Raw genomic sequence first — 22,083 nt, 5'->3', positions numbered from 1 at the left:
TCTCAAAATAAAGCACCTTCATCTAAAAAATATTTGGTAGGCGTAGTAGCGGACACCTTCCTACATAACCGATATTAAATAGTTTTTCATGAAAAGTTTCTAATTTTGAGAAAACCCGCGTTAGATGTCTTTCGCCATACAAATTTCTGTTGGTTAGCTCATGCTGGCTATTTTGCACATATACTTATAAAGCATCTGAATGTGTCAGCGGCGGGTATAAAATCAGCCACTGCCAATAACTCATTGCAAAAAATAGTTTATAAATCAGCCGAACAAAATCAAGTTTAAGGCAAAGCGAGGGAAAATTTGTTCAGATTTCGGTCCTCACGTACTATAAGGCTAGTTTACAGTTCAGGAGCTTTTCTGATAATTTCGCTTCCATATGTGTGCGGGGATCTATGGGTTCCCGATTTAAAATATAATCCGGTGGAAATATCCGAGAGTCCGAGCTGTAAACCAACCTACAAATTAGCCAGGATTTATTTTATTGTATGAGTCGAATTTATCTTTTGACATTTTTTTTTCTTAAAATAATGCCTAGATCGCCTAATGCACTTTGACTATTTATTGATATTTTCAATTGTTCAGGATTTGAAAAGTTTCTGATATTAGGTAGTGATAAAATCCTTAATGCATGTTTAAGAGTGAATTAAAATAAAATTTCAAAATTCCACTTTTTTAATATTTTGAAAAATGCGTAATGTTTTTGTACCTTTGTGTTTTAGTCCGCGTCCCTTTGAAAAATGAAATATTAGTAGTTTAATATTTTTCCACAACTAACTTAATACGTGTTAAGGTTTTTTGGCATGTCCCGTTTTGCAAGTGCGTTTGTCCCATTTTTTCACCGAAATGGTCTGGTCAGCCTAATCAGTAGAGACAGTTACCAATTTTTATTCAGAGAGCTCAGCTCTAATTTGGACTGGAACAGATAGAACCTTGATTGCAATGTAACTCTCCCGTTAAGTGAATAAATGTTTTTTTTTAAAGCAAATCGTAGAGGTCCGTACCTAATTATAAATTTAATTTCAGGGAAATATTCGATTTGATGAGTTCCGGCCTCATCGTGCCCCAGGTACTCCGCCAGTGATACTATCCTATAAGTCCAAATTTAAAACTTCTATTCTAACAAGAACAGCTTCCTAGGGTGATTGAAAACAACATTGCATACAATTTCTCGGAAGCAATCTAGTACGTCTCGATTAGTTGAAATGTTCTCATCCTCAAGCAGATGTCGCGTCAGGTCGCGTCAAAATATATTTTGACAAAAGGTTCAATTGGATCGTCTCTTAACTTTGTGTATGTATTAGTGCCCGAAGTAGCGAATTACGATCTCCAATCAGTGACATTGACAGTTTTGATGGAGTTTTTCCTTCGTTCATTCACCATTACGGACCCTCAACAATAACATAAGTTTCTAAAGGCATTGAAAATACTGCCCGTCTTTTTTGTATTACTTTAATTGGCTTATTACACAGGTGAAAGGATAATCAAGCTATCACAGTTGGAATACATAAAAAGGTAAATAAGTTCATCAAGAGTTTGGAAAATAATTCTCATTTCAATTGATACCGAGAATCCATAGAAATGGGTCAGAAATGGAAGATGGGAAAATCGATTTTTCGTCAATCAATTTTTAGCGCATTGTACCTATATTCTGGGCTCAACATATTTCTATGCTGCAATTCTACCAAGTTACACTAAAAGTGCAACAATCTATTTTTAGCTGAAAATCCTAATCACGTGTGCCACACGTACTATTGTACATTTTAGCCATGGAAGTAAACAAAGACGAGGCAAGACGGTGCATTGACATCGCACTCATGGCCTTCAAGTTCGGCAATATGGAGAAGGCTCAAAAGTTCGCAGAGAAATCCAGGCGACTATTTCCCCTCAAAGAAGCCGACGATTTGATACGGATTATTCGGAACCTTGCATCCTCCTCAACCAGCAAGCCCAAGCCAACGACACCGACTTCAGGCGACGAAGGTACCCGTCGAAGAACGACCACCAAGGAGAAACCACAGGAACCGAAGCTCAATGTAGATTACACTCAAGAACAGTTGGACGCTGTCAAGCGGATTAAGAAGTGTAAAGATTTCTACGAAGTACTGGGCGTTAAAAAGGAATCTACCGACTCTGAAATTAAAAAGGCCTACAAAAAATTGGCCCTGCAGTTGCACCCGGATAAAAACAAAGCGCCAGGATCAGTGGAAGCTTTCAAAGCTCTTGGAAACGCTGTCGCCATTCTCACGGATGTTCAGAAACGCAAAGAGTACGACCTATATGGAGGTCAAGAGAATTCCAACAATCATCGTTCCAACCACTCCAGTAGCGGGGGATCTAATCAGTATGAATACACCTTCGGCCGAAGCTTCGAGTCGGATATCAATCCAAACGACCTGTTCAACATGTTCTTTGGTGGGGGCTTTCCGCCGCAACATGCTCGCGGCCGCAATCGTTTTCAATCTAACGAATCGCAATCTGGCAGCCAGCCGAGCCTGATCTTCGGGCTAGTGCTCTGCTTCATTGTTGTATCGATGCTGTCGACGTTCTTTGCTTCGGACCCACTCTACAGCCTTCAGCAAACCCCGTGAGTTTTCCTTCGAATCTTAAACAAGCGCGAGGCTTTTAATTACATGATTTCGATGTTTATTTTTCAGTAAATACTTCGTAGAGCGTCGCACCTTGAACTTCAAAATCCCATACTACGTGAAGGAATCGTTCGTAAGCGAGTACCAGGGTTCGCTCAGCCGGCTAGAGCACTCCGTCGAAGAGGAATACATTCTATACATGAAACGGAACTGCTTTAACGAACGTAATTATCGGGACGCCATGATGGTCCGGGCCAAGAACTTCGGTAGCCGAACACAACTCAACCAAGCCCAACAGCTGAAAATGCCGTCTTGTGACGCTCTATATAAGTTGGGAATCGGTCGGGTTAATTACTAAAGCAGTTTTTTTTCTTTCTACGGACGCGTTTATCCTAAATCAGAATTAGATTGGTTTCTCATTAATGTACGGTATTACAGGCTTCATTGCTGCTCATGAAATATAGGTCAATGGTAGGTGGAAAGCTTAGGGACGACGCAGGATGCCAAAGATCCAATATATCTCGTTATGTTCTGATGAATGTTCAAAGAACATATTTCGCCTTTTTCGTACAACGAAGTTTTGTCTGGTAGTCGACCATGGCGTTCAAAAATTATGAACGTATATCGTATTAATGGCTGGTGTCTTGTATAATAACAAGAAAAGCAGTAACATCACTAGGCGGATACATGTTTTATTTTAAATAATTTAGTACCGATTATAGCTTCTAATTACAAACACCAGCTACATGATACCGATTTTGTGAAATAACTGATGATGCACTGTCATTTATACTTCGCCTTCTACTTCAATAGCACTCTACATTCCAACCGGTACTTTTCCTTCAACTTAGTTTTCTATCTTAAGCGTGGATGGGTGAATCTTCTCGCGATTTCCAGCATAACATACAGTATTGAATTCGGCCAAAACTGAATAGGCGTCATAGTTCTTCATCGTAATTGGTGCCATCTTGCTTCAATTTAATGTTTTTTCGATGTTTCTCCATGCATTTTTCCATATGAACTTCCGGCCCATCAATAAATTTAAAATAGTTTTTTTTATACTAATTTGAGCCACTCTAGCAGAGTATTTGGTTTTTTGTGTAATATTGCAGATCATTTTGTTTTTTTTTCTCTAAGCTTAAAAGTGCAATCAATCACGACACTATTTTTTTTCTTACAATGATCGACTAAGATAACTCTCTCTTGTGTCTTTCGCTTTTATTTTGGCAAGAGCTTGATTAGTACACATTACACACACATACAGACATCACTTCAATTCGTCGAAGACACTTTGAATCTTCAGGCATCCTATCAAAAAATAATTTAATTGGGGAATATATAGCCGCTCAGTGTACGAGAAAGGTCAAAATTATTTTGTAGATATATTTATTCAACATTCCTTTAGTGAATCAATGCGGGAGCTCTATCAGCAAGCTTTAATAAATGAATCATAACGTCTAATAACAGCACAACATCTGATTGATATTGCCTGGTGAAAGTCCTTGAAAACGTTATCCTTTTCAGAGATATTTATTTAGAAAGATCGATTGTGATTTTAAAATTTTATTTTCAAATGACTGTTACGAGCTAAGTAGTTACTATTCAGGGTCCTAAAGAACACAGAAATAAATGAGAAAAGTTTATGTCTAGTTCCAAATTTTTCAACGAAAAATTTCACCACAGCAAGATCTGCATGTCGGTGTGTGTTTACTATTGAGTAGGATTTCCTAAAAAAAACACTATGTTCGGAAAGTCACGGTGCTCAGACTTAAATGAAAGATTTTTGTATCCGGAGCATTCATGTAGAACAACCCAAAACTCTGAAAAATAATTAAAAGGTTCCGGCAGAGCATTATTTGAAAAAAGCTGTTTTCTGGCACTTTTTTTCACGTATTGACTATACTCGACGACCCCTCCCCACGCTATGTTTAAAGGCAACTATTATGCAAAGTGAATGCACCTCGGATGTTAAACCGTTAGGTCATAGTTTTTGACCTCTAGTTTAAGGATCTGTGTCGATTGAAATATTTCATCGGTGAAAATTTGACTTTTTTACTTTTTAAGGGGATATTTTTTACCTAAAAATCTATACTGATTCTTTAAATTTTTTTGAAGCGAGTTATATAAAATACCGGCACCACATTTTTTTCCTGAAAATTCAAGGTAAATTTTCATATAAAAACAATTTTTATATGATGAAAGTAGCAGAAGTTATACTAAAAATACTGTTGACACCGTACATATATTTCATTTTTCGATAGCGAATTCTTGTGTAACTGCATATCTCATACGTGTTTATTAAATAAACCAGCAACCCTGCACCACTTGTTACCATAGAAACAGAATTTAACGCTGGACAGTGGACAGGTCAAGGAAGATGCTCGATTATATTACAATTGTGTTCATAATCATCTTCTGAAAGGAGAAGACTATGACACAATTTTAGACAAAACCCCTCCTCCAGCGCTACATTGGCTGGTGGGATTGGTCTACCAAATTTTCGGCTCCGTAGCAAAACAAAAATCCAGACAAATCTGAAGTCTGGACATCAGAGGTCAACGCAACTGATCACGCTCAACTTGGTTTCACTGGGCGTGACTGCCGAAGTCTAGTTAAACGGGGTGTTTTGAAAGGAAAATAATGCAATGGTTATTACAAGGTATTGGAGAGTCTACCTCAGGTAGCTGATTGCTGCTTTAGTGTAACATTGGTGGAAATCTACTCAGACGCCATACGTGCTTTTTGTGACAGTTGGATAGCAGCCGAGCTACCAATCACCGAAAAATTTCTTATTTTGAAATTCCATGTTCTTGAATTGAGCGCATCACAGGGAGGCCTTACAAAGTATACGGAGCAAACAACAGAAGCCATCCACATAAATTTCTATACTATCTAGAAAAATTACAAAAAGCCAGATAACCACGAACAGTATGCAAGTAAACTGCTATCCACGGTGGTAGCATATAACAGGGGTCACATAATGCAGACGTCCATTGAGGTTCAATCAAGTTTGAACTACAGAACATAAATACTGCTTTGAACTAGTTCGTGGATTCAATTTTTTGTTGATTTGATATGTTAAAGAGTGATATTATGTTCTTAAATTTAATACTTCTAGTAATACTTCTTCTTATTGGCATTACATCAACCACTCTGACATATGCCGCCTCGGAGTGTTCATTACCATTTACCAAGTGTGTCCAAGTTACCATTTTCGCATTCGTATAATATGAGGCTACGATGATACTTTTTGCCCAGAGAAGGCGACAATATTTCCTAGACAAGACCGGGAATCGAACCCCGCCACTTTTAGCATGGTCTTGCAGTGTAGTAGTGCATCTTACCGCACGGCTAAGGAAGGCTCCAGATCTATTCATAATAAACCGTAAGAACATTTAAGACTGGCAGTAATTTTAATATAACTTCTACTATTTTCATCATATGAAAAATGTTTTTATATGAAAATGTTTCTTAAAGCATCAGGAAAAAAAGAAATGGTTGGATTTTATATAACTTGTTTCAAATTTTTTTTTTAAATCGGAAAAGGTTTTTAGGTTAAAAATATTACCTTAAATAGTAAAAAAGTCAAAATTTCACCGATGAAATATTTTAATCGACGCAGATCCTTAAACTAGAGGTCAAAAACTATGATCTAACGGCTTAACATCCGAGGTGCATTCACTTTGCATAATAGTTGCCTTTAAACATAGCGTGCTCCCTATGGCCACTGCGAGTTAGGGGGTTTTCCTAGGATGAAGTGGGGTTTGACAGTAGGCTCTGTTAAACCTCAACAAAAAGCTGCATGTATCTATAAGCAGGCCCTATCAAACCCAGCCAACACATGAACGTATATTGTGTCGTGGGTTCACAAGCCCAACACAAGTTGCAACCGGTACATCAGGTTTAAGGTCACTCCTGACGGAGTCCAAGTTTAAAAGTGCTCGCGTTTTCGGGGGCACACCACTCGATACGGAAGCAACGCACAACTGTCATTTTTATTATTTCACGCATGCTGCGACGCAGCAAAGCTAAATTAACAAAAATTACAGTTGTGCGCCGCCTCTAAATCGAGTGGTGTGCCCCCGAAAACGCGAGCACTTTTAAACTTGGATTCCGTCAGGAGTGACCTTAATATCAGTGAGTTCCTGATTGCGGTATACTGGTCACAGCAAGCGACACACAAGCGCGCGAAAGTAATGCGAAATAATTGACATGTAAAATAAACGTTAATTAACAAAATATGTCTGGCTGAACATTACTTGGCTAACTTACTTGATACTTGATGGGCTACAGCTCATCGATGAACCTACGCCGAATAGAGTATCCTTCTCCACTGGACTCGATCTTGGCCAATCGCTTCCAGTCACCCTGAACATTGAGCGCCCTCAGGTCCTCTTCAACTGCTAGAAGCCATCGTGAACGCGGCCTTCCACGAAGCCTGCGGCCTGTTCCGGGTACTCTACTAAATATTATCTTCGCTTGACGTTCTTCCGGCATACGAACAACGTGACCAGCTCACCGTAGTCTGCCGTGTTGCATAAGCTTAATAATATCCATCCCTTTATACACCTGGTACAATTCGTGATTCATGCGGCGCCGCCAGATACCGTTCTCCTGTTTACCGCCGAGTATTGTCCGCAGCACCTTACGCTCAAACACTCCGAAAGCTCTCCGATCATCCTCCTTTAACGCCCATGTTTCATAGCCGTATAAAGCCACCGAAAGAATCAGAGTAGTATACAGCGCGAGTTTTGTTTTCGTTTGCAGACTACGAGGTTTAATCTTATTACGAAGTCCGTAGTAAGCCCTATTTGCAGCTGCAGTACGCCTTTTCACCTCGCGGGTAACATCATTATCGCACGTCACTAATGTTCCAAGATAAACAAATTCTTCTACCACTTCAAACTTTTCACCATGCAGCACCATTTCGCTACCACCGCCGCTAATGAACCACGTTGATTGCCAGCGACCATATACTTCGTTTTGCTGGAATTGATCGTGAGTCCAATCCTCGCTGTCTCCCTCTTAAAAGGCACAAAAGCCTCTTCCACGGCACTGCGATCAATTCCGATAATATCGATATCGTCCGCAAATCTCATGACCTTATGCGATTTGTGATGATGGTACCGCTTCTTTGCACACCAGCTCTCCTAATCGCTCCCTCGAGCGCTATATTGAACAGTAGATTCGAGAGTACGTCACTCTGCTTTAATGCATCTAAGGTAACAGATGACGTCGATATTTCATCCGCAATCCTAATACTTGATTTCGATCCGTCCAACGTTATACGAATCAGCCGTATCAGTTTCGCCGGAAAACCATGTTCAAGCATAATTTGCCATAATTCATTCCGTTTCACTGAATCGTACGCCGCCTTGAAATCAATAAACAGATGATGTGTCTGCAAGTTGTACTCCCGGAATTTATCAAGGATTTGTCTCAGGGTAAACATTTGATCCGTTGTTAATCGGCCCTCACGAAAATCTGCTTCTTATTCGCCGGCGAAGGACTCTTCAAGCGGTCTCAATCTGTTGAACAAAATACGGGATATAATTTTGTACGCCGAATTAAGGAGGGTTATTCCTCGGTAATTGGCGCACTCCAGTCTGTGCCCTTTCTTAAAGAGAGGGCAAATGAGGCCGTCCAACCAGCTAGCAGGCATTTCCTCGTCTTCCCATATTTTCGACATAATATGGTGCAGAACTTCATAAAGCTACTCACTGCCATGTTTGAGAAGTTCAGCCGGGAGCTGGTCTTTCCCCGCAGTCTTATTATTTTTCAGCTCTTTAACAGCTTTTTCAACCTCATCTAGTGTATGTGACTCCACAGCTTGTCCATCGTCGCTATCATTTATTCTGTTCACCGATGCACTGTCACTTCCACTATTCAACAAAGTCTCGAAGTGTTGCTTCCACCTGGCAGCCACTTCGGTTTTGTCTGTCAGCAAATTCCCTTGTTGGTCGTTGCACATGACGGGAGATGGCGCTGTCTTTCTCCGCACGCCATTCACAGACTCATAGAACCTCTACATATCGTTCTGCTCCATTTCTCGAGCAACATATGATTAGGACCGAAAAACCAACAAAGCTGAACCGAGAAAAATGAGGTTCAAATTTTCTAAGTCTTTTTTTTTTTTTTTTTTTTGTCTTTATTAAAGAGACTTTCAGCCCAAGGCTGGCTCGTCTCCGAGATTTTCTAAGTCTAATTCAATTCATTTATTGAAGTAGAAACACATTTCATTGCCAAAACCATGTCAATACTATACGTAAATGGTTATATTATAACAGCAGATCAAGATTAATTGAAAAACCATTCGAAATCTACAAAATTTCAGCAAAAACAAAAATCGCACCGTTTACTCGCATTACCAGCAATACGTCTGATTTTTAAGCCGTTTGCTCAAAGCTACTAACACCATCGGATTTGTTTAGATTTGTTAGCCAGATCAGTTCTGCTATGCGATATATCGAAAACCTAGTAAGAATATAGATTTTAAAATAACTTGAAGTTAGTTTTTCTAAAATAAACAATATAAAGTGAACGGCCTAAAAACCAAAGCAAATATTCCGCATGGTAGTTAAGGGCGCCAACAAAGGACTTAAAAACCACTATGGTGCAAATGGTTCATGAGACGTTCACTCAAAGTAGCAATTAATGTGTTTCTTAAGAGATATCAAGTACGGAGTTTTAACTAGCATGAAGAATCATTTACAAAGCAATCGTTAATGCCAGAAAACCAAAAATCATGGTTTTGGTTTATAAGCCGTAATCATATGTTACGCGAGATTTTTTTCTGCGCCTCACTAATATCTTGTTTTTCGTACTCTTTCTTCCTGCGGTTCGTTTTTTGGCTGCTCTTGCTTCCTTGTACCGATCTCTATTCGATCGGGTACCCGACACCAACATTCGGCTTCTGGCAACGTTCTTCTCGTCTGCCATTCTCTGACACTCCACATCGAACCAACCTGGGTCGCCTCTGTGCAGTGCCTACCACTTCTCGTGCTGTTGTGCTCACCGCTCCATGGATCGATTCCCATAGATCGTTGATGTTGTCGCTAACGTTGATTGCACTTATCCGTTCGTCAATCTTCTGGCGGTACTCAGCAGATATTCCTTCCGCTGACAATCGCTGGATATTGTAACGCATCGTTCGCTATGATCTTTCGTTCAATACAGTTGACAACTGTGATCGAATTTTACTGACAACGAGGTAGTGATCAGAGTCAATGTTCGGACCTCTGAATGTCCGTACATCGATAACATCCGAGAAATGGCACCCATCCACCAGAACATGGTCTATCTGGTTGCAAGTTTCACCATTTGGGTGTCTCCAGGTGTGCTTTCGGATATTCTTTCGTGCAAAGTAGGTGCTGCTGAAGGCCATCCCTCTGGCAGCAGCGGAATTTACTAGCCGTAGGCCGTTGTCATTTGTAACGGAGTAAAGGCTCTCCCTACCGATTATGGGACGGAAAAAGTCCTCTTTACCGACCTGAGCGTTAGCGTCTCCGATAACAATTTTCACGTCATGCTTTGGGCACTCTCCATGGCTTTATCAAGACATTCATAAAACGTGTCCTTCACGTCGTCGAATTTATCGTTTATCGGTGCGTAAACGTTGATTAGGCTGTAATTGAAGAATTTGCCCCGTATCCTCAACACACAGATTCGTTCGCTAATGGGTTTCCACCGCATCACTCGCTTCATCTGCTTGCCCATTAGACTGGCCCAGGAAACAAAAAGTTGTTTTATTCCACGGGGCACCCCCCAGGATTGTGTCTTTGGGTGAGAAAATCAATCTCTGAAAATTTCAGCTCAATCGCTTGTTGCATAAGCTGGCGCATTTGATTTGAAGTTTGTATGGGGATTTCAGCCAAAATGTATAGGAAAATACACCTCCGTCACTCATTCGATCTGGAAATTGGTTCTTATTGCTCGATTGACCTCAGAATTGCAAAAACGGCAGTTGGTATGCCACAGAACAATTTCACAGAACATTGTATGATGATTAAATGAAATTTTATATAGGTTTCGGCTGATGCGATTCGATCAAAAAACCCAAAAATACACAAATCAGCTCCTAATAAATCAGCCGAAAATTATATAAAAGTTCATTTGATCATCATGCAATGTTCTGTGAAATTGTTCTGTGGCATACCAACTGCCGTTTTTGCAATTCTGAGGTCAATCGAGCAATCAGAATTAATTTCCAGATCGAATGAGTGACGGAGGTGTATTTTCCTATACATTTTGGCTGAAATCCCCATACAAACTTCAAATCAAATGCGCCAGCTTATGCAACAAGCGATTGAGCTGAAATTTTCAGAGATTGATTTTCTCACCCAAAAACACAATTCTGGGGGGTGCCCCGTGGAATTCGCCAACATTTTTTTCTCCCCATAGTAATCTGGGCCAGTCTATTGCCCATCACTACGAAACCAACTCCATGCACTCCAACCTTCTGCAGTTCGCGAGCCAGAAGGCTCACTAGTCCAGGTTCATTTAGGGTCCTGACATTCCAGGTACCGAGTTTCCAATCATAGTCCTTATTTCGTTGCCGGGTCGGTTGCCAAAAATAACGTTCTCTTTTTCTTCTATCTCCATTTTCGTGGTAGGGACACGGCAGGTATTTTCGTCTGTTCGTCATAGTCTCGAAAACCAATAAAAAAGACGCTTTTTTGTAAAACTCATACGTACCAAATTGTAAGCTCAGGAGAAACATTCTGCTATAGTGGAGTTCTAGCAAATGTACGTTGCTTTCGTTGGTTTTAGCCCCTATGACGATGGACGGCAATACCTGCCGTGTCCCTATATGAGAGGCTTCAGTAAGCTACCTTACCGGGGTCGCGCTACCTACATCATGCTGCACATAGGGGATCTACTGCAATTATTTTATCTCTTAAACTGCGATATTTCACCTTATTTTATGATACTGTGATGATAATTTAGCTGAAATATCAGTGTTCTTAATTTTCACTTTTTGACCCATTTAACCCTTTTTAACCCTTTAAAACCCTGAAAAACATTGATAATTTCAATTAATTCGTTCTTGTCATCGCTTCTACCGAAATCAATTCAACTCTATGCTAAAAGATGGTGTCATGGAAATTGCTCTATGACTCTTCCTCTTTTCATAGAGATGTTGAATGTATGATATAGGTCATAAATACCTTAAATACAGTACCAAACTAAAAACACAGCTTTCAAAATGGCGCAAATTTGCGCAAGATTTTTCTCCGGGATCCTAAAATATAGACATAAATGCGTCCTCTCTATACTGAAACATTACCGAATATCATCGAATAAGTGTTTTATGCTTATTGAAAATATGAGGTACATTAACTAGTTTTAGCTCGAAAATGGACTTCGAATTACTCTTTTGTATTTCTGTTCAGAATCATTTATTCTTGACAAAAACACGTTTACACAATACTATTTTGTCTACTTTTTTATGGTATGTACTGGTCTGTGGATTACTGTGACAAATATTTGACCACAATAGAACATACCGAACGTAATCAAATTCAACAGAGAAAACCGGTAATTTCCTCAATGAAAAACCTCTAACTTTCTAGAAGTGTAGTGGTAAAACTTTAAATCTAAATAGAAAAGCTAGTACTAGGAGTGGCTCGTCTACTATTCAGAGAAGTTTGAGACATATTTAGACTGTTCTAGGACAATTTTAAAAATTTAACGTTATTCCGGCTAGAATGACGAAATACCCCTATGTGCGCTGGTGGGGCTGCCACCTTAGGTATAGCCGCTGGGTACCAGGCAGACGCTGTTTGAGCCACACCTCCTGGTGAACAGATTCTCGAGGCGACCTTCTCACTCTAGCTGATGTCAGAAGGACAACAGTGCCCAGGCTGCTTTACCAGCTAAGTACACAACCCTTAGCTGGCGGTCTTTTGTCATCGGACGACCCGTGGAAGCGTGAGATAGGAACTTGTGGGGATTAGAGCTCTGTTGGGCGCTCCTTCCTTGATGTCAACCCACCATTTTGCAGCAAATAAGGAAATGTTTCTGCAAACTATTCAGTACAGGGTAAATAATATGCAATAGACTACGATACTTGTACACACGCATTGAGGTAAATGTTTCAACTGTACAAATTGTAGTAATTTTTGTGTTAATATTCCTCAGCGTGTTCACTGAAACGCTCAAACCACCCCATCACGTCATGCACTGCCTCTTCGAAACAACTCACGACCACCCGCCCGCACTGGTTCGCATGGAGCGGGAGGGGAGGTCAGCGAACCGCTTTTTCGCTACGCTCTCTTCCGCGTCCGCCCGCCGCTTGTTGCGTACCTATTTGAGCTGTGAATGATGACGACCGAACGATAATGCTGATGATGACGGTTCGGTACACTTGCACCGAGCTAGTAACCCGTCGACGAAGTGCGGCGACCGCGCGCGGCAGGGAATATCAGCTGTTGGGTTTCGGTGCGCCTGCACTCGCTCCGTTCGTTCTCATTGCCGTCTGCTTTGTACCTCTACCGACTGTGTGAGTAACATCCGAGGAAAGCAGCGAGCCCCTTCCGTTCATTCGCACGACGACGCCGAGTAGCGAACAGTTTGTTGGGGTTTTGTTTACCGAGGTTGGGTTTGTGGAACCGTCCATGGTCTGCTGAAACAGTTGTGTTTCGGAAAAGTTAGCAGCAGTAGCATCATCGTCATCGGGTCAGGAGTGATCTGAGGGCAAACTTCTTTTTTTCTTGGATTCAATCTCTGTGAGGTGACATATTTTAGCGCAGCTATCGCTAATCGAATCCCAAGAAGTGAAAATCGAATGCTTAATTCAAATGGATATACGGATTGGTTTGAAATTGGTTGCTATGGCTGTGTGACGTTTCTGGAAAAAGTGTGGAAGGCAGTCCTGGTGTTATAAGAAGAAAGTGATTGGAATAGATGGAAGCGAGTGGGTTCAAGAACAAAGAATAAGTTCGCGTGTGACGGGCTGTGGTGTGTTGGTTGATTCCAGATGTTAATGCAGTTGATCGAAAGTCTTGCTACGCTATTAGGTAAGTGACCAACAAGTAAGATAATTCATGATTAATTTCTTATAAAGTGCTGAGAAAAAATAGGGTGGGTGTGCCAATTGTCGCCATACATAAGAACAACTATTTTTAAAAAATAAGTAAAAGGCATGTGGGTGGACTTTATATATCAAGCGAAAGGTTTCACTTCCTGCTCCTTAGAACAGCTGTGAAAACCACAATAAAATGTGTTATTATCCTCAAAATTGATTAATCCATAATAGGAACGCATGCACCAGTTGTGGCACTATTCTTAACTTTGGTTCCTTATTTGGCAAATCACATTGTTTTCTTATGGGACTGGCCAAATTGGGACCACTAGTGCGAAACTGGTGCAAAGAACGTCAAAAATTTGTCAAAATATTTTTTTACAATTATGCTTTGCTTATTTTGGTGGAAATCAAAAGTGTTATCGTATCATATGAATATGCTTTATCGATATGAACTTGGTTTGCGGTGATTTGATTGGCCATTTGGCATATAAAGCACTAGTGCGACATCTGGTGCTATAGCTACAACTGGTACATCTAGCCTAGTTAATCTTTGTTTCGACGAGTAAGATTAGTCATAAAGACCATAAGTGGCTAGTGCATTGTCATCGTTAGACGTGGTGTGGTCTACATATTCCAAAAGTATCGCTTGTTTGTGTGTGTGTGTGTGTTTTTTTTTTTTTTTTTTTTTTTTTGCAAGGGTTAAAGGCCATCAAAAATCTGTGCGACAGACACCTCGAGCATCCACACTATGCTCGAAGGCGAACAGGGATGGGCTCCTCCCGACCTGCTAAAAATGTGCCTCCCGGATAAACCGGATCCCTTATCCTCCTTGCCTCGATCCCCCCGGGACCACGGGATGCTGCGACTACTTCGGGGGGCAGTGCTCATGCACTTCTTCTGAAATTCCGGCCCCTAGCTTAGGCTAGTTCGCCGACTGGCTTGCTGAGATCCACTGCTACGTCTCGATCCTCGGCGGTTGTGCCGCAAACTTCCTCACTCGAATCCTCCTGACTTCCCCGGCGTCGAGGGTGGTCCACCAGTTCCGGTGAAGGAAACTTCCGCACTGATGGTGCCCCGACTACCGGCGGCTATCGCAGGGGACGCTTTCGCGCATTGCGTCGACTTCGTCTTCGGGTTGCAGAGGTGGTCCGACAGTTCCGGTGGTGGATAACGTCCGCACTGGCGGTGCCCTACATACCCGAAGCACTTCCTTCTTCTTTCTTCTTTCTTCAGCAGGTTGACGGTTCGAGTGCCGAGGTCGGTCCGACGATTCCGGTTGGCAGAAGACTTCCGGTTCGCTGGCGCCCCGACGACTCGAGACCCAACACTGCTCACTGTGCTGGATTTTGCTCCAAACCGACGCTTACTTGCTGGTCCCTTCTCTATCGACGCTGCAGCTCTGACATTATTTGTGTCACGACTCTGGTTACCGCATGCCACGTACCTTCATCGCGACACATTCGCTCTGCGATGTTGTCCGCCCTTATGGCAGGCATTCTCCTACGTGCCTCCGCAAACCGCGGGCAGTCGAATATCACGTGCTCTGGAGTCTCCTCTACGTCGATACACGCCGGGCAGAATGGCGATGACGCATGGCCACATCGGTGCAAATATTGGCGGAAACAACCGTGTCCGGACAGGAACCGTGTGAGGTAAAGTTCACCTCACCATGCTCCCTGTTCACCCACGTCGACACATTGGGGATGAGCCGATGGGTCCACCTTCCATTATCCGCATTGTCCCACTCCTGCTGCCACTTCACCATAGAGTCCAGTCTCACCGCCTTCCTCACATTTCTGGTATCCCTCCGTTGGTAGCACTCGATGTCCTCTGCTAGGGTTATGCAGACTGGAATCATCCCTGCGATAACGCAAACTGCCTCCGACGAAATAGTTCGGTACGCACTCGCGACTCGAATGGCCATTAGACGAAACACGCTATTCAGCTTCCTCCGGTTACGTTTCGTCTTGAGCGCAGCTCCCCAGGCTGGAACTCCGTACCTTAGTATCGAGGATGATACTGATGCAAGAAGACGCCTACTGCTGCCTTTCGGACCGCCGACGTTCGGCATGATCCTTGCTAACGCACTGATCATTTGAGCCGCCTTTTCACAGGAATAGTCCACGTGGGTGTTGAAGTTCAACCGGTCATCAATCATCACACCTAGATGTCTCAGAGTCCGCACCGACGGGATGTCGTGCCCTCCAATGGTAATCTGCATCCGCTGGATTACTTTGCAGTTGCTGACCAGCATCACTTCCGTTTTGTGATGAGCCAGCTGCAGCTTTACTCCATTCATCCATGTTTCTACTGCGTCGGTCGCTTCCGCCACCAGCATTTCCACCTCCTCCAGTGACTCGCCGGTTATCGTTAGGACGACATCATCCGCGAATCCGTAAATCTTTACACCTTTGGGCAACTTCAGCATCAGCACCCCGTTGTACATCACATTCCATAACGTCGGGCCTAGTATGGACCCTTGTGGAACGCCCGCCGTAACCCTGATCGACTTCTGCCCCGAGTTCGTGTCGTAAACCAGAATCCGGTACACATAGTAGCTCCTTAGGATCTTACACAGGAAGTCGGAGATTTCGCATTCCATGCAGCGCTACGACGATGGCCTTTCAGCTGGCACTATTGAACGCGTTTTTGACGTCAATCGTCACTACCGCGCAGAACCGATTGCCGCTCCTCTTCTTCTTGGACGCCCTCTCTGCATCTTCAATGACTGTCCTGATTGCATCCACAGTCGATCTGCCTTTGCGGAATCCGAACTGTTTTTCCGATAAGCCAGTCTCACCCTCCGTGAACTGTGTAAGCCTATTAAGGATAACCCTTTCCAGAAGCTTCCCCAGTGTATCCAGCAGACATATGGGCCTATACGATGCTGGATTCCCCGGCGGTTTTCCTGGTTTCGGCAGCAGCACCAGTTTCTGGATCTTCCACGTGTCCGGAAAATTACCGTCTACTAAACACTTCTGCAGCACCATCCTGAACAGATCCGGGAACGCCAAAATCGCGGATTTTAAAGCCACATTTGGAATTCCATCCGGACCCGGAGCTTTTTTCAACTTCAAACCTTTCGCTACTGATAATAGCTCGTCATTGGTGACTTGCATACCTGCAGCGGTTACTCGGTCTTCATCTTCGTACGGCGTACGCGGCCACGTCGTAGAACCATGCTGCGGGAAAAGACCGTCCACGATGATCTTCAGCTTGTCTGGACACATTTCGGCTGGCGTCGCTGGACCCCTGATCTTCTTTGTCACAACTCGATAAGCGTTACCCCAAGGATCAGCGTCAGCTTCCTGGCACAACTCCTTGAAGCAGTTAGACTTGCTGATTTGGATCGCCCGTTTGAATGCCGCTCTAGCTTCACGGAAAACTATCTTTCGCTCCTCTCTGACCATTTCAGACCGTGCCCTCTGAACGTGTCTCCTAGCTCTGAGACAGGCAGCGCGAAGGTTAGCAGGATTTTCGTTCCACCAGTAACTTGGCCGTCGGCTATTCGTTGGCTCCAATTTCCTCGGCATCGTCGCATCGCAAGCCCTCGCTAGCGTTTCCGTCAGTTGGTCTGCGTCAAGGTTTGTTTATTTATTTATAATCAGACTAAGGCCGGAGTGGCCTGTGCTGCACATAAAAGACTTCTCCATTCAGCTCGGTCCATGGCTGCACTTCGCCAGCCACGCAGTCTGCGGAGGGTCCGCAAGTCGTCCTCCACCTGATCGATCCACCTTGCCCGCTGTGCACCTCGCTTTCTTGTTCCCGTCGGATCGTTGTCGAGAACCATTTTCACCGGATTACTGTCCGACATTCTGGCTACGTGCCCGGCCCACCGCAGTCTTCCGATTTTCGCGGTGTGAACGATGGATGGTTCTCCCAACAGCTGATGCAACTCGTGGTTCATTCGCCTCCTCCACGTACCGTCCGCCATCTGCACCCCACCATAGATGGTACGCAACACTTTCCTTTCGAAAACTCCCAGTGCGCGTTGGTCCTCTACGAGCATCGTCCAGGTCTCGTGTCCGTAGAGAACTACCGGTCTTATAAGCGTTTTGTAGATAGTCAGTTTGGTACGGCGGCGAACTCTATTCGATCGGAGCGTCTTGCGGAGTCCAAAGTACGTACGATTTCCAGCCACTATGCGTCTCCGAATTTCTCTGCTGGTATCGTTATCGGCGGTCACCAGTGAGCCCAAGTACACGAATTCTTCAACCACCTCGATTTCGTCACCACCGATAGAAACTCGTGATGGGTGGCTCACATTGACCTCTCTTGAGCCTCTTCCTATCATGTACTTCGTCTTCGACGTGTTGATGACTAGTCCAATCCGTTTAGCTTCGCTTTTCAGTCTGATGTAGGCTTCCTCCATCCTCTCAAAGTTACGTGCCATGATATCAATGTCGTCGGCGAAACCAAATAACTGGACGGACTTCGTGAAAATCGTACCACTCGTGTCAATCCCTGCTCTTCGTATTACTCCCTCCAAAGCGATGTTGAATAGCAGACACGAAAGACCATCACCTTGCCGTAACCCTCTACGGGTTTCGAAGGGACTCGAGAATGCCCCTGAAACTCGAACTACGCACATCACCCGATCCATCGTCGCCTTGATCAACCGTATCAGTTTATCCGGAAATCCGTTTTCGTGCATTAGCTGCCATAGCTGGTCCCAATCGATTGTATCATATGCGGCTTTGAAGTCGATAAATAGATGATGTGTGGGCACGTTGTATTCGCGGCATTTCTGCAATACCTGACGTATGGCGAACACCTGGTCTGTGGTAGAGCGTTCACCCATAAATCCCGCCTGGTACTGCCCCACGAACTCTCTTGCAATTGGTGTTAGTCGACGGCATAAAATTTGGGAGAGTACCTTGTAGGCGGCGTTCAGCAATGTGATTGCGCGGTAGTTGCTACAATCCAGCTTATCGCCCTTTTGTAGATGGGACACACGACACCTTCCATCCACTCCTGCGGCAGAACCTCATCCTCCCAAACCTTGGTAATCACCCAGTGCAGCGCTCTAGCCAGTGCTTCACCACCGTGTTTAAACAGCTCTCCTGGTAGTTGGTCAACTCCAGGGGCTTTGTTGTTTTTCAGCCGGCCGATCTCCTCCTGGATTTCCTGGAGATTCGGAGCCGGAAGTCGCATGTCCTGCGCGCGTGCTTCTAGGTTCATTACCATACCGCCACCGTCGTCTGCCATATCGCCATTCAGGTGCTCTTCGTAGTGCTGCCGCCACCTTTGGATCACCTCACGCTCGTTCGTAAGAAGGTTCCCGTTTATGTCCTTACACATATCGGGCTGTGGCACGTGGCCCTTACGTGAACGGTTCAACTTCTCATAGAACTTTCGTGCGTTATTAGCGCGGTACAGTTCCTCCGTCTCTTCACGGTCTCGATCTTCCTGCTGGCGCTTTTTCCTCCGGAAAATCGAGTTTTGTCTGTTCCGCGCCCGTTTGTATCGTGCCTCGTTCGCCCTCGTGCGGTGTTGCAGCAATCTCGCCCATGCTGCATTCTTCTCCTCAACTAACTGCTCACATTCGCCGTCATACCAGTCGTTTCTCTGATCCGGAGCCACCGTGCCTAGTGCAGCGGTTGCGGTGCTTCCAATGGCGGATCGAATATCTCTCCAGCCATCTTATTATCTTCTATGTCGTTCGTAATAGTTGTTTTTAAAGGCGGCTTATTGGGCCTGCGCAAACCTCCTGTCTCGTCGGAGGGCCGTCGTGTCAGGGCTGTTTAGCGTCCCACCTAACACCAGGACTTGGGCTTGTGCGCTTTGAGCGGCACACGGTCGCTTTGGCGGAGCCTACTTGCGGATACATGCAGCTTTTTATAGAAGTTTAACAGGGCCCACTGTCAAACCCCACCACATCCTAGGCAGGCGCCACAACTCGCAGATGGCCTGGGGAGGGATCGTCAAGCCCTTGGACATAGTCCCTGCTGCCCGAAGGTTTGTCAAGGTTTGTAGCGTCGCTGTTCACTCGAAGTGCTTCGATAAAAAGATCCTTATCGAAGTCCTTCATCTTCCATCTTCGCCAACTAGACCTTGTCTCCCGTCGTACCGTCGGCGTTCGCGTTCCAACACTATATCGGATCGCCTGGTGATCGCTATGGGTATATTCTTCACAAACTCTCCAGTTCATGTTCCTCGCCATCGACGGACTGCAGAACGTGACATCGATGATGGACTCCCTGCCATCTCTGCGGAATGTACTAACGGTACCTTCGTTGCACAATCTTACTTCCAGCTTAGCCAGCGCCTCCAGCAAACTGTAACCTCTGGCGTTAGTCAGTCTGCTTCCCCAATCCACTGCCCAAGCATTGAAATCGCCTCCGATGATCACTGGATTTCGGCCGATCAGCTTCTCCGTGAGTGAGTCCAGCATCCGGTTATACTGCTCCAAAGTCCACCTTGGGGGTGCGTAACAGCTACAGACAAGGATCCCGTTAATTTTGGCGATTACGAAACCCTCGCTTGAACTGTCTACCACCTCTTGGATAGGAAATCTGCCCATCACTTGGATAGCCGCAATCCCCGTAGCATCCGCCACCCAGTTGCCGTTGTCAGAAGGAATCCGGTACGGCTCAGCAATAATTGCCACGTCGCACATTGCTTCTGTTGTCGACTGCCACAACAGCTGCTGTGTGGTGTCGCAATGGTTGAGATTCAACTGGATGATCTCCATTAATCTCGGCCCGCCATCGCCTTCTTGTAGGCAGGGCATTGAAAGCCACCCGTCATGTGGTCGTTTCCATCCTCCGGTTTGCAGAGCAGGCATCTTGGTTGCTTCGTGCAGTCCCTAGCAACGTGTCCTTCTCCACCACATTTCCTACAAAGACCGGATCTGTCTGGGCCACTGCAGTTTCGCGCCTGGTGTCCAAATGCCATACATTTGAAGCATCGCTCCATCTGTTTGGTGATTCGAGGGGTGAGTCTCAACGGACACATAGACCATCCGACCTTCACCTTGGCCACCTCCACCATTTTGTTGGCGGCATCTACCGGTAGTCGTATCGCTGCTATTTGTGTACCACCGTACGCTTTCCTCAACCGAATGGTCATCTGAACTTCGCCCAGCATGCATTGTGAGATCAGTGCATCCCTCAGTTCGTCTATCGTGGTGATCTCGTCCAGGTCTCTGCATTCGACCACGGCCTCCTGCGTTAAAGCCCTTACGTTTCCTTCACTACCTAAGGAATTGGCAATGAGCTCCCGGAAGGCCGAGCTCTTGACCGTGGGATCCTTCTTCAGCTCGAACAGCAATTCCCCCTTCTGAGTACGCCTAGTCCTCACCACTTTTTCACCCAAGTCCTTGAGCACCGGGTCTTCTCTCACCTTCCGTAATATCGCTGCGTATGTCGTCTTGTCGCTCACTTCGACTATCAAGGCGTCACCCTTGACCCTCTCACGAGGAAAGCGATGTTTTTCTTTCTTCTTCTGCTCCTTCTTATTTTCCACGAACTCCTTCTGCTTCTTTCTCTTCTCTCGCTGACTTTCCCCGGTTTGCCAATCCCCGTTCTTGCCGCCTTCCTTCAGTACGCTAGCACTATCTTGCACGTTCCGCTGCTTCTTCGGGATTTCCTGCTCTCCTGGAGAGTCCCTGCTTCGCTTCTCCAAAAGGAGTATTTCGGGAGCTCATTGGTGTTTGCAGTGTCTCGACTGTTGTATGCTCCGCTGCATCTTTCAGTGCTTTTTCAGCTGCTTCCGCTCTTCTTTTGAGCGCGTTCTGTTCGTGCTCAGCAGATTTAACGGCGGACTTGATGCTCGTCACTAGAAGCTTGATCTTCGTGTGAACATTGTGCTTGTCCTTCACGAAGTCATAGAGCTCGTTGACTCGCTTCCGCACCTCCATCAGGTTGGACCTCCCAAATTGTAGATCCTCCTGAATAGCACTACTTTCCGATTTTGGGGTGGACACCCTATTTCCGGATCCTAGCTCCTGTTGGCCTGCCTGGTTCTCAGCAGCCTTGGCCATACTGCTGGTACTTGCTACTGCTGCCTGCGCCATCACTGGAGATCGCTGCAGCCTCCCACTCTTTGCGAAAACATTCGCACCGCCTGCTCCTTCGTTGATTGTAGAATTTGTTTCCATGTAAAAGGGTCCCCCTCCGGGCCGTTGTCTCTTCCTGTTGTAGATAGTCGCCTCTTGTGATCCCATGGGTGCCTTTGTAACAGTGAGGTCCATGCAAGGGTTGACACCGGTGCCTTATAACACCGTGTTCAGAGCCGGATCGGCGTAAATCAGGAATGGTGCATCTGAACCTACTACCCACCGGTATAGGTGACAAGTGTTGAGCGTTACCGGAGGCCTGCCAGGTTGTTTACCGGGACGGAGGCAGACGAACCATTAGCCTGCTTGCCATTTCAAAAAGATGTCACTCTTTTTTACTCAGGAAACAGAATAGCTCGACTGTCAGCCCATATACGCCTAAACCTATCCAAAAACCGAGAATCGTC

The 22,083-nt window shown here is 44.8% G+C and overlaps 2 protein-coding genes across 3 annotated transcripts in view; both read left to right on the top strand.

Moving 5' to 3' along the window:
* Positions 1-1,300: 1,300 nt before the first annotated feature.
* On the top strand, positions 1,301-4,057 carry LOC134225418 (dnaJ homolog subfamily B member 12-like). 2 transcript variants are annotated; one of them, XM_062705478.1, is made up of 3 exons: positions 1,301-1,518; positions 1,724-2,590; positions 2,661-4,057. In XM_062705478.1, exons 2-3 carry the CDS (start codon positions 1,773-1,775, stop codon positions 2,947-2,949), a joined length of 1,107 nt encoding a protein of 368 aa, XP_062561462.1. In that variant the 5' UTR covers positions 1,301-1,518; positions 1,724-1,772; the 3' UTR covers positions 2,950-4,057. The 2 variants fall into 2 exon arrangements, with proteins under 2 accessions (XP_062561462.1, XP_062561461.1); XM_062705477.1 differs by having other exon boundaries at positions 1,308-1,518; positions 1,771-2,590.
* Positions 4,058-13,145: 9,088 nt separating this feature from the next.
* LOC134224359 (ATP-binding cassette sub-family G member 1) overlaps positions 13,146-22,083 on the top strand; it is a 204,972-nt gene continuing 196,034 nt past the window's right edge. Inside the window, exon 1 of the mRNA XM_062703687.1 lies at positions 13,146-13,609. The gene's annotated coding sequence lies outside the window, so the exon portion shown is untranslated. The remainder of the gene's footprint in view (positions 13,610-22,083) is intronic.

This window comes from Armigeres subalbatus, chromosome 3 (genome assembly GCF_024139115.2).
Source record: "Armigeres subalbatus isolate Guangzhou_Male chromosome 3, GZ_Asu_2, whole genome shotgun sequence".
In the NCBI taxonomy this organism is placed as follows: domain Eukaryota; kingdom Metazoa; phylum Arthropoda; class Insecta; order Diptera; family Culicidae; genus Armigeres; species Armigeres subalbatus.
This window is presented reverse-complemented; position numbering and strand designations above follow the sequence as displayed.

Excerpts from the sequence above, each read along its gene's own strand:
- LOC134225418 (XM_062705478.1), top strand. The coding sequence starts at position 1,773 with ATGGAAGTAAACAAAGACGAGGCAAGACGGTGCATTGACATCGCACTC. Across the intron at positions 2,591-2,660 it reads TACAGCCTTCAGCAAACCCC|TAAATACTTCGTAGAGCGTC; the intron begins GTGAGTTTTCCT and ends TTTATTTTTCAG.